The sequence below is a fragment of the Triturus cristatus genome, chromosome 9, assembly GCF_964204655.1.
Source record: "Triturus cristatus chromosome 9, aTriCri1.1, whole genome shotgun sequence".
NCBI lineage: Eukaryota > Metazoa > Chordata > Amphibia > Caudata > Salamandridae > Triturus > Triturus cristatus.
The window spans coordinates 264,520,136-264,533,839 of NC_140592.1; the positions used below are offsets into that span (position 1 = coordinate 264,520,136).

Here is a 13,704-nt window from a genome sequence, read left to right on the forward strand (position 1 = left end):
TCCCGTGAAAAAGCTCATGTGGCTATAGTTTGGGAACATTAGTGTAAGTAAATTCTGCCTCACACTTTTTCTGTATGACACTATGTTTCTGTATTTGATTCCATAGAGTTTTCGCTAGTTCTGGTTACAGTGACAAATAAGAGGCTAATGATCTACAGCCATAGTTCCTAATGCTATGAAAACCAACCATTTAGGGTGTGTTTTTCATGTTTTATGTGGTATGTCTTGTAATGTATTGTATGTGACAATCAGGGGCAGCACGGCACCCACTTGAATCAAAAGTTGTCGCGCACATGAGAAAAATATATCACAAAATAGACCTCTCACAAATTTGGTGATGTGGTCCAATAATTGCAATACGACTGTAATGAATCATGTTTTTCTATCCTTACAGAATTAAAACTTGTATGATCATACCAATTAGGTATTTTATCAGTGCATGCATATCTATAGACACTAACAACTGCAACATTGAGCAGGCTAAACCACTAGGTTGTTTTTTAACAGAGTGGTACAGGGATCACATTTTTGGCCCTGAAGAGAAGTCATGGGGATGACTTCGAAACATGTAGACTAGAGAGGTAGGAGCCCATCGTAGCACATAAACCTCCACTCCCCACTTTTAATAATACCAGCTACAAGGAGTATTAAAATTTAGTTTCCACACAGCCAGGTATTTTTTAATCCCACTATTTCCACTCAGACCCTACCACTCTCACATCACACATAGCATCACTTCACTAACAAGTGCTCCCTCGTCGTCATCGGTCGTAGCACGCCCCATCCCGCAGCGGTGCGGGAAGAACATGGTGATGAAGCATGCCGCCAAGGGACCTTTTGGTGGGTGAGGGTCATTTTAACAAAACTGTGTGTTTTTCCAATACAAACTTAGAAAAACTGACCAGCTTTATCTAATACTAAAGAAAGAAGGATAGTAACATTTTTGTAGCTAAAGGTTGGACTTGGTTTGATTTTGCATAATTTATAAAGGAGGGGGAAGTCCACTACCTATTGAACCTCTTCACTCCTTTCCTTGTTTATATCTACATTTTGAAAATAACCACTTACTAGATAAATGATTTTGATTCAGATTAATAATATGCATGTTTAAGTTCTTCGTTAGCGTTAAATATCTGGGATAGATCCAGCCTCTGGACACCTGTCAAAGACAACAATAATTTGTAGGCCAGTGAAATTATTTAGTTCGCTCGAAACAGTGATCTCCCTTCTAACCAGGGGCCTAGTTATAGCCCTTCTCTACCCGACCGCTGGTAAGATGTAAACAGTGCATGTTCGTACCCTTGATTGTTACCTGTATTGCAAGCATCTGAGTTCCGGCTCTGCATTGTTCTACTAAGTGGCCTGAGTCTACTCTACAGGAGAAGACTTATCTATTGGGGGATCACAACTACTAGGAAATCCAAGAAACAAATGTGCCTGGCTAGTGTTTACTCTCCACTCCCTGCCCTCTTTTACCCCCCACACAGCTATCATAAGGTTCTTGTTCTTTGTAGGCTTTGAATGAGTGGGAATGGAGTGGGGTTATTTCAGAACTTGTTGGTCACCATAGACCATGCGGAATACAGGAGGGAACAGAACAATCTCTTTAAGAAACATGGGTTAGTGATATTCGTAACAAAAGAATGGGTTATGCACGCCACTGGCCTCTGGCATACAGCCCATTACTAGCACATATGATAGAAATATACATGCTCCTAAATAAAAGAGTAGGCCTGGACTTAGCTTTGGACCATCAAGAACCAATTTGGTAGAAACATTCCATATAGAAAAGGATGAGATTATCAGGGCATCAGGGAATATGACGGGGTCAATAACATTAGGCCAGTGCTTCCTAAATGGAAGATTCCTCTTTCTAGGATCTTGAAGTGGATACCTGTGGAGGACATTAGAAATACCTACAATTCAAACACTGCTTGGGGAGCAAGAACCCCCAATCAAAAATACCCAAGGACAATATAGACTCTTATGATAAATAATCCCGTAGATGTAACTCAATGATCAACAACAATTATTGGGCTTAAGTATACTAGCAGACTGGGAAAATTCCTTTTTCAATTCCAAAAATGAAACAGTAGATAGATCTAAATTATCATTTGTTGGTAAGTTAAGGAGTCATGGATCCACCTTCATGGAATAAGATGTTGGGTAATAAAAATACAAAAATCATATTCACACAGTAACACATGTACAGGGTGTACCTAGAACCAGCGATATTATCTGTGATCTACTCCTGAACAAAGGCCCTACAAAATGAATCCTGGAAAACAAAAGGATCTTCAAAATTTAAATTAAGAGAAAAATGCTCACAAGAGTTATGTATTTTCTTGAATTGCAAAAATAGAATATTAGCAGTTTCTAAAAAAGTGGACTGTTTTCATGACCAAGGATGCAATGTATACATTCATCAGAACAGAAGGAAATGTCTTTTAGGAATCTCTGAAGCGATAACTGGCCTTCTTGGACTTCTATATCGATAATTGATTACTTTGGATTTGGGCTTATTTTGAACAGGCAGTTTTTCCAGAAGGCAGAGTAATCCTAAACGCATCAGCAGAAAAGTGACATAGAAAGCTCATACTATGCATTTCAATATTAGCTGCAGATATAAGTGTGTGCAAACAAGGAGAAAATAAGGGCAAGAGGTTATAATAGGCCAAGGAAAACCAAAGTGGTTTCAAATTTAAGAGAAGCATAAAAGATGAGAGAAAATGACAATGGCGTTCCAGTCATTACATATCGAGTTCCCAGCTATCAGTCACTTGTTTGCTTAAATAGTTTAAATTTCAATGTAATCCTGTGAATCTCTTTGCCCCCTGGGAATTTGCTTCCTTGATTTGCCATTTCAATCTCTGCTGGGGTTTTGTGTTCATGTTCGAATTGTCTAGGTTTCTCGTTGGTATGTGCAAGGTGGGTCATCTCCTGTATATACACTAGGTTTAGTTACAAAACGCCTCATGTGGCGGGAGAACTTTGAATTAGATTCTGTATTCCAGGCAGACAGCAAAGTCATTCTATCCAGCTAACTTTGCACTGTTAGAAATGTAATATTTCTGTCAGGTCTGTGTAAATCACAACGCAATATCCCTGATTCTCAGACATCTAGTCACAATTATTCTTTGGTTAGATTAAATTGCATTAAAAGTTGGAACTGACTCTTCTATACCACTATGTACCCAGTACCAGAATCTTTGTTTTGGTACCATTAAAGCAAAGGAAACGCACTCAAACAATTACCACCATTTAACTAGCACTTACCTTACATTACATGACACAAATAAATGGAGAAAAGAGTGCCAATGATTTCATTAATGTCAAAAATCAACAGAGCACCTAAATACAATATGCCAATTAGTTTGCTATATTAATTGGATCTCAAACAGATATCAGTTAAAACAATTAAATAATGGACCCATGATTAACTAGTCTGCTGGTACACTAAAAGGCTTAGAAGGGACGCAGTTCAGAACACAACTCAAGTGGAAGTCCTAATGTATGGAAAGTTAATATAACAGACACAGCAGTCCAACTTAGATCTATAAATCAATGCATTATCAAGGACAAATTATTGTTGAACGCAGTACATTCAACGTTAGATAGCTGGAGACACAAAGTTTATGCATGGTTTCAAATGTGGGCACCACCAAGCATGTATAAGATTGACCCCATAAATGGATAAGCATACCCAAAAAGCAATGCAGAGGATCGCTGCAGTAGAAACTGGGCTATGTTGTGAGGAGAAAACAGGGCTTCAACGTGCTTCAGTCTGGTTCATGCCTGGTTCTCCTAACTAGCTGCTAAAACTAAGAATCAAGATGTGGGGTCCACTTTAAATCTAGATCCAAAATGGCATGATGTGCTGGACAATGGATGAATATCTAGTTATTCTAGTACTTAACAGGCCTCAAGTTTCTAGAAATGCTCAAGAATACAGACAAGAAATAATTCCTCATGATCAAATAAAAGTTCCTTATAGATGGATGCTTGATGTGACAAGGCAGAAGAGGATGCCTCATGTGCCCATTATACGTTTCAGAGGGGAAGACAAATAACTAGGCAATTTTTGTGTTTTAATGCCAATAGCATATAACTCTGTGGATGGACTGATCAGTGTGTTGTGCAGCTAAAGGAAATAATTTATTATTCCCAGATTTGGAACTTGCCCCTGTATATTGATAGCAGAAGGAGCATGGTCAGTCAGGGACAAACAATACTACATTTAAAGTTGTTGTCCTAGGTGTTTTGCAAGAGTCCATTTTCCCCAAATCTCTTCATATGGCAAATGAACTCCACAAACAAAGGAGGCACACATCAACAAGAAGGTAATTTCACAGCACACAAATATAGATAATTCAGATTAATGCTATGCCCTAACAGTGATAGAAACGTTTTCCACTCCTGTCATACTCATCCTTGCACAGCTGCAGGTGTATGAATGTAAGACAACAGAACCACTTGAGCAAGGAAGTGTGTTTCTCTCTCAAATGGTACTCTTCACTTTTTAGAATTCATTTGTAAGCATACCAACCTTCACATATTGTCCGACAAAGTCAGTCACTTCAGCTGTGAAACAGCCAGATGCATCCACAGGACAAACAGGCACAGAGTCCTTCTTAATGATGTTAAAATCCATGCAAACCCTGTAGTCATCCTTAAGAGAAAATTAAACCACTGTTAAGTAGGGGATAATTTAGATCAATCACATACCAGAGCATAACATAGACCAATAATAACACACAATACTGTTATGATCATTAGAAAAGGGATTTTGCCCTTGCTAGAAAGTAATGCTGGTCATATTGAAACACACCTGTAATCGTCTTATGTCAAAAATATAGTGCAATCTTAATACAATTCGGACACCTGAACAAGTAACAGACAAAGAACTTCAACTAAAGATGGTACCTCTTGTGAATAATATTTTCAATAGTTGTACATTTTAACTGATCCTCAGAGACCTGCAGCATCTGGCACCACATTTTGCCGCTGACCGCCCAAGTGGGGCCAGTCGCAGCAGTCACATTTGCACCCTCTGCTACACTTTTGAAGATTTTGTTGATTCAAAAATCTAGTAAAAAGTGACCGTGTCACTGGAGAGTTAGGGAGAGGACAATCATTCTGGGAAACAGTATTATGTGGAAAAGAGGACCAAATCGCACAGCATGGTTGTCTAAATTGTGGAAGAATATAATATGGGAGAACTGAGTAGTTAGCAAGGTCTACTGCATCAAGTTAAACCATGAAGTACAGAGAATAAACTGCAGCCAGGCACAATATCGGGATTTTCTTTATATATGAATCTGTGGTAGTCTGTCTACAATTGATTCTATTTCTCTGATGCCACCCTTCTTCCCCCATCCCCTCCCACAATGGGGTTACAATGCCATCACCATGAAAAGAAAGTTCAGAACATTCTTGGTTTCCAGCACACTAGTCTCCCAGTTTGATTGGTAATTTCTTAACTTTTGCATTTAATTTGAGAAACCCCATTAAGCATATTAGTGACTGCTGGAAACAGCATGGGAACATCAGGATCAATATTTGAAAAAATATATACTTACAGCGCCAAAGTAAGGAGCCTGGTGTACAACTCCAGTACCTTCTTCCGCCTTCACATAATTGTCAATCACAATTGTAAAGGCACCACTTTCTTTACACTGCAAAAAAGACTGCTGTTAGAAAGAGCAATACAACAGACTCTGCTACATGTCTAATTAATTGTGCAAACCCACAATTGCCTGAAAGAACACAAAGTACACAGCAAGTGGACGTTCTAGATCATGGATCGCTGCATCATCAAAAGTTCCAGCTGTTGAAACTATGAAAACCACCATACTGATTAAAGTGTCTATAAAGAACAAAACTGAATGACTCAGTAAAATGCATTTAAAATTAAGTTGATATTAGTTTATCCTGGTTATACAGAATCACTTGGGAGATAAAGTGAGAATGTGACATGATCTGCTCACAGACTGCTGGAACAGCCAAAGTCAACTTAGCAACAATGGTTCTTTAATTGCTGGAGATGTTGGGTAATAGATTGATCATTCTCACCTAGGATGTTTTGGACGTACTAAGGCTTAAAACAGATGATGTGGGGATATTGGGTACAGACCTCATTTTGTCCTAGGAGGAGAGTCCAAGAAGACATGTTCCCATGATGCAGGGCAGGGTACACAGGGGAGAACAACACTACAACATACAGGACACTGGATGTAGTTTTAGCGGGAGGGTATATGTAAGCCCAATGTGATCCGGCAACTTGTCAACGTAACAGCCAGGGAGCAGCTGGCTGAGACATGAATCTAAAGCAGTGAGTCTTAACCTTTTGACTTCTGTGGACACCCGCTTAACTATTACTGGAATCAGGGGACACCAACTGGATCATTATTGGAATCTGGGAACCCTGGACTAAGCCATTTTAATGAACTGAACCAAAAAGCAATGCACAAAAAACAAAAAACAAGCATCCATGAAACAAATACACAAATTATAAAATATTTTATTAAATTCAGTAATATAAAAAAAATATGAGAAGGGTAGAGCTATTTTAAATCAAGTTGAGGCTACCTAGCATCCACAGCCATACTATATCTTGTTCAAAGCATTTATGCTGCTCCCATGAATCAATCTGAATATACTAACTTAATATTCAGTCTCCAATTTCAGATTCCCTCACATTTACAGAACTTTTAAATGTATTACTTTTACATTTTGCTTCTTTATTTACACGTTATCAATCTGTTAATATTTATTTGTCTAAAAAGGTGCAAACCCTTAAGTAGGTTTCATTGACCCCCATTGGTCCCCAGACCACAGGTTAAGAACCACAGATCTAAAGAATCACCTTTAAAGAAATACCTCAGTAGGGTACAAGGTAGTAAGAGGAAGCCATATACTGTAAATTATCAACATTGAAACTGGTGAAAATGGACTACAGTTTTGTCATAATGCAGCTGCGCTCCTCTAATTCCGGAGTGATCATTATGAACTAAAGAAGTCCTATTTCCATGTGCTTAGACTGTCAGGAGACGGTGGAAGGGCGAGGCATCAGTCACAGCAAGCGAACACTCAGGAACATTCAGGACTATTTCTTCCTGGATGAGTTCCAACTATTTAGACCTAAATTTGGCTTAAACAGTCTTTTTATCTGGCAAAACTTCACCTTGGTTGCCCTGGGAATTGCCCTCCCACCACCAGGTCCCCACTAGTTCTGCTCACATGCTGGTATGCTCATGAATCACCTGCTAATTTCTCATATGAGCACCACATGCTTCCTCCTGCTGCAAATGCTTTGTAAGTTCTCTATTCCTTCGCTAACATCCAAACATCTGTAGTACAGCCTCAAATCATTGCTTTCCTGGACTACTATAACTCCGCATAACTGGAACTCTCAGGGTATTCTACGATTAGACTCCAAAGCATCCAGATTGCAGCGGTCAGTCCGATTCTTGGTTTGTACCGCAGCTCTCACATTTCACCTTATTTGAAACCGCTTCATTGACTGCCTGATCACACACTTAGTCTCTGTGCCTTTGCAGTACAGCAGTCTTTTTGGTCTGCCTTATTACAAGTGCCATAGGATATAATGCACTTCTAATACTGTGGACGGGATAGCTGTCACTTGTGTGACAGAGTAATTCGTCCATCAAACTCTAAATCAGGCCCTTTCTGCCTTCTACAATACTGCTCACACCCATCGATCCCCTAGTATTCATATTCTTCTCTGCATGAAGATTCAAACAGTCATGTACTAAGAGCTACACCTTTTCAGTTACTACTGCCAAGGGCACCAGTAGCCTTCCCTCTCACTGCTTGGCCAGCAAACTTACAGTGTCTATCGGAAACGTCTTAAAACTCAGCCTCTTCTCTTCACTTAACTCATATGCGATCAGTATCCGCATCAGCGCCGGGATGCCCTACTCTATCTTTATTCATTCATCCAATATAACATTAATGGTCTCAGAAGGATTACATGCAGAGCTGGCCTTGCCTGCAGATAAATCAGTGTCTTGCAGCAGGCACTCTGCAGGAGTGTGAATCAGAAAGCATGACAGATCTTCCGGATAGGCAAGGACAGTCGGAAAACAGATTTATTTATGAAAATGGAACAAGATGTTTCTACATTGTTGAGATGTTACTTACACCAAATATAAGCCCAAAATATCTAACTGTGCCTTGTTAATAGTATTTTTGCTAAATAAAATCTAGAAATAAATAGAAGTAAATAATCAAACATTTCAGAAAGTAATTTAAAATGGAGATTTAAACTTTATACTAAGTGTTCACTAATGGTGTCCAGGGCAAGGGAAGGATAGATCCAAGGGAGGGTGTTGGAAGGTTAATGAAATCCTTGAATCCTAATTAAGACTAATTGCTACTATCTTTGTCTCACCAGTTAAAATAAATCACTGATGCTCACATTGAAAGCTACCATTTGTCATATTCTACCCTGCTTGTCGTGAAGAGAACTAGAAGAGGACAAACATATATTTTGAATGAATGCTAAGCAGCTAAAGAGGTACATAAGCGTTTCTAGACACAACACAGAAATGATGTTTGATTAGTTCACCAATACCAAAGAAAAGGAAGAAGGAAATGTTGTTACTTACTTCTAATCCTATTTCTGCACCGTAGGCATCTTCACTTAAGTCAAGAATGTAGAATATTCCCCCCTACATGAGGGGACCGCAGAACACTTCTTTTCCATAAATCAAATCAAAGAATTGTTTTGGAGGTGGGCTATCGTTATCCAAATACAGGCCCTACCTCAACAGACAAAACAGGCCAATTTTTTTCCATCCATTATTAATATATAAATACTACATAATGCAACAGTGTGGTCAGAGAGCCAGGCTTCTGACCAAAATAATGCTTAATGGTGCCCCTTATAGTCTCCCTAAGGACCAAATGCTGAAGTGCCATTACATGTACATGTAGGCACCATGACGGAAAAAAGATACATTGGCTACTCCATCTCACCATCAGTTAGAGCGGATTATGGTCTGAGAGGGTCCAATACAAATACTCTACGTTGGTAGCCGCTCTTAACTATCTTGTACTAATCATTAATGTATCTAACCTTGCCTGCAACATATTCATGGGGCAATAAAATGAAAATTCACTGTCTAGATGGTGTGTGTCTTGCCATACATCGTGAAACACTCAGCCTGATAGCAAGTCTCTGAATGCTGCTACTGTCTTGGCGCGGACGGTTGAAGTTAACAAGTGCAATATCAGCCACATAATTGAAGTACTCCTTAAATTGTGGTTCTATACAACCCATTCCTGTGGTCAGTTTGGTGTGTCCCATGGTAGGACCCTGTTGAGTACTAATAAACTGCAGACGAGGAAGCAATGGAGCCCCACTTCAGCACGATTGTATAATCAGTCAAACGGACACCGGCTAAGGACTGAGGTTTGACCCACCATCAGTGCTCCACAGCAACAGAGCAAGTTTGGCCTGGAAACCAGTAGTTGATTTCACCCCTTAGGGCTGTTAGACTTGGACTTGCATTCATACTTGGAACCTTAACAACCCCCGCCTGTAAACCACATCAAAGGCCATTCAACAAGTGGAGAGAAGTAGGCTTAACAGCTAGGGTGGTCGACCTCGAATCTGGAGAAACTGGGTTCGAGTCTCTGCAACGACGCTGAACATCCTGTGATTCTGGGCAAATCACTTAATCTCCCCGTGCCTAACAAAAAAAATTATAATTAATGTGTCCTCATGTAAACGCAACTGGTGCTATGTAAAGCGCTCTGATACCCGATACGGGTCAAGTTTGCGCTATATTAAACTCTGTAAAATAAAAAATAAAACAATGAAGAATAAGAATTTGAAAAAAACTCGAAAAAAAAAAAAAAACATCCAGATCAACTAGTAAGCGCAAGTCATACCACTTAGTGTTTTAGTAATGTTCTTATTTCCTATATGAGCATCAGAATCTGATTCAGCCCATCCGGAGCATGAGATGCTCATTCAAATGCCACTGGAATGGTGATAACCCAGGGTCAGCTGAGCGTGTACTGGAGACAAATTGCAATACTAATGATTCCAGAACCAGCTGGTCCTTTAGGACATGGTTTAGCACAGGTATACAGAGACTGCCTCAGGTGGGGTTAATGGGGGTAGGGGGGCTGGCTCAGACCAAAAAATCCTGGTGGGCTGAAAAGGCAAAGTAGTAGTGTTTGGTAAATGTGTGCCCACAAAGCAGCCTGATAGATGTCCAGGACAGGAACTCCACAAGCTAACGCAGTAGTGTTGGCTCTAGTGGAATAAGCTCCCAATACCTCAGGGGGGTCACTTCTTGGCTAATATGTAGCAGATATTTATGCAGTGTACAAACCACCTGGAGCTGGTCAGTTTCTGAACTACGTTACCGTTATTGTTCCAGTAAACCCTACAAAGTGCTGATCACCCACCCAGTGCTCTTTGTTGAGAGTGATATAGAATGACTGCCCTCTTAGGATCCAGGCGGTGGAGCAAAGAAAGATGATAAAGTGACGATTTCGCCGATGTGGAAAGTGGTCACCTGCTTCAGTAGAAAAGAGGCAGTTTGTCTGGGAATAAGCTGGTGTACGGAGGGTGAACAGAAAGAGCTTGTAGCTGGCTAACCCTCATGGCTGATGTGATGGCCACCCACAAGACTGTCTTGATCGTCAGAAGTCTTAGAGGGCAGCTACTTATGGAATCAAAGGGGGAGCACATCAAATAATTTAAAACTAAATTAAGAACCCATTGGGGAGCACAACAGGTTTGGGAAGAAACGTGCTGAAGACGTATCAGAAAAAGTGTCACAACAGGTGGCTTAAACAGGGAGGGACAGTCCAGCAACCACAAAAAAGCAAAGATGGACGAAAGGTCCCCGTTACCTGTGACCAGAGAAAGTCCCTGCCTGGATAAGGACAAAACAAACAGCACTTCAGACAAGGGTGCAGAAAGTGGGTCAGCGTGTTTCTCAGCACACCAAGCCACAAACGTGCCCTAACGACAGTCATATAAAGTTTAAGTTGATGAGCACCTGGCTGCCATGATGAACTCACAAACTTCAGGAGAAAGGTCGAAGACCCTCCACTGCCACTACTCAATCTCCCAGGATGAAGGTGAAGAGTGTGCAAGTTCAGATGCAGAACTCTCCCCTGCGGTTGTGACAGGATATCCTCCCAAAGGGGAAGCCGGATCGGAGGACAGATGCACATGCCCAGGAGTTCTGGATACCATTCTCTCCTCACCCAGTCCCCAGCCACCAGGATGACATGGGCCCGGTCGGTACTTATCTTTTTCAGTACTCTGAAGAGGAGAGGTAGGAAGGCGTATAAAAGTGCCATATTCCAGTGTAGTCGCTATGTGTCCATAAGCAAGAGCAGCTTTGGAAACTCCAGCCCGCAAAGTGCAGACATTGTACGTTCTCAGCAGTGAATAACACATCTAGCCAAGACTCTCTCATATCCAAAAAGAGACCTTGAGGCTCCTCTGGGTGCAGACCTCATTCGTGGTCCATGAGGTATCGCCGACTGAGTTCGTCTGCCTCGAGTTTAGAGATCACGCCAGGTGCTTCACGTACAGGAAAATGTCCTGACAATCCAGCCATGCCCCCATGTGGAGAGCCTCCAGGCATAAGGTCCAGGACCCCACTCCGTCCTGCTTCTTACAATACCACATGGGGGTAGTGTCGTCCATGAACACCTAGACAACTTCCCTTTTATGAAGGGCAGGAAAGCTTTTGATGGCAAGCAAATTGTCCTCAGCTCCAGAAGACTGATGTGGGGCCGAGTCCCCGCCAGAGACCAGGGACCTCTAATCCCCACCTCCCCCAGGTGGCTGCCCCATCCCGGAAGCGCTGCATCGGTCACCACTGTCAGCTCAGGGGGGTGAAAGGAAGAGGGGTCTGCTGCTGACCCAATTACGACCCATTCGTCACCACTGCAGGTCTTTCGCAGTCTCTTTCGTGTTCTGGATCAGATCCAAAAGAGTGCCTTGGTGTTGCACCCACTTGGACTTCAGATCCCACTATAGAGCCTAGATATGCCAATGAGCGTGCTTCACCACAAGGATGCAGGAGCCCATCAGATCCCGCAGTCTCAGAGTCAGTCTCACCAAAATCCATGATTGAGGTTGAAATAGCGGTATCATAGCCAGAATGTCCTGGACTCCCCGCTCCAGAGGACAGGCACAGAATTGCACCGTGTCCAGAATGGCTCAAATGAAAGGGAGCCTCTGAGAAGGAGTCAGGTGTCAGGTGTCACTTTGCCATGTGGATAGTGAACCACAAGGAATGAAGGAGGTCTGCTGTAGTCTGGGGGTGTGTAAAGACTGCCTTTGGCGAGCCCACCTTCAGCAGTCAGTCGTCGAGGCAGGCAAAGACTGGAACTCTGACCTCCGCAAGTGTGCAGCAACCACCATCATCACTTTTGTAAACACCCGGATGGCACTGGTGAGAGCAAAAGGGAGCACAGCAAACTGGAAATACTCCAGTCCCACTGTGAACCGCAGGTAACACTGATGGGCTTTCAGGATGGGGATATGAAAATAGGCGTCCTGCAGGTCCAATGCTACAATCCAGTCTCCACGTTCTAGAGCAGACAGGACCTGAGCAAGTGTTAGCATCTTGAAATCCTCCTTCCTCAGGAAGACATTGAGAGGGTGCAGATCTAAGGAGGCCTCCATCCTTCTTTGGCACCAAGAAGTAGTGGGAATAGCACCCACAACCTACTTCTGAGGCTGGCACCATCTTGATAGCTAGTAAGTAGTGCGCACTACAACAGTAGGTTAAGATAGAAGTTCAAGTTTAATTGCTTCATATAGAATTTTGTTAGGGTATCCTCTTTGTTTGAAACGGAGAGACATTTCTTGTATCCTTTGGTTTGCCAATTGTGGTTGTGAAATCCATGTTCACTTCACCACACGCACTCCGCAAAAAACATTGATGATACCGCGTTATTCACCATGAAAACCGGCAAGATACTAATAACACTATTATATCGAGAACCCCATTATCTTCCCCCAAACACAGATCATTAACAACCCGATCCTCACTTTGATCACGTTGCTACAATGACGAGATCACTGCCGTCACTTCGATAACCTAGCTTACTCGCCTCCTCATTATATAATTGCATTCTAGATTTGTCTCTGACGAAGGGTTCATGTAACCCGAAATGCATTGGACAGGACATAAATGTCTGAAACTTAAAAGATGTTTACAGAATTCGAAACCTTGAAGGAATAAAGGAAAAAATGAATACTTTGAAGTGCAAGGAATAAAACTTCATGATCAAACAATATACATCGCCTGATTGAACCTGTTTCAAAACTTGCATCTCCAAGCGGAGATCACTTGAGTGCCCAGGGGGACACATTAATTAACGATTGTGATGCCGCTTTTCTTATTTTCATATGATGTTTTTGACCGATACGTCGCCCCAGGAGCACCAACAAAAACTTTATTTAAATCCTACAAAACACTTGAACTTCTATCTTAACCTACTGTTGTAGCGCGCACTACTTACTACTTATCCATACGATTTTCTCGGCCAATTGTGCGCAGCACACATCCAAAGAAAAAAAAACAAAAAAGGCATATGATGAAATTTCAAATATCACTGACCTCAGGGCCGATACATTTACCTTTGCTGAAGATGAAGCAAGCAGAATCTATGCACTTATACATGAGGAGACCACAC

At 41.6% G+C, this 13,704-nt stretch overlaps 1 protein-coding gene across 1 annotated transcript in view; it reads right to left on the minus strand.

Annotated features, from left to right (window-relative positions):
* IARS1 (isoleucyl-tRNA synthetase 1) overlaps nt 1-13,704 on the minus strand; it is a 645,156-nt gene that overhangs the window by 435,489 nt on the left and 195,963 nt on the right. Inside the window, exons 10-11 of the mRNA XM_085624880.1 lie at nt 5,580-5,675; nt 4,547-4,669 (exon numbers count right to left, since the gene is read on the minus strand). Of these exons, the coding sequence (XP_085481006.1) occupies nt 4,547-4,669; nt 5,580-5,675 (219 nt within the window). The remainder of the gene's footprint in view (nt 1-4,546; nt 4,670-5,579; nt 5,676-13,704) is intronic.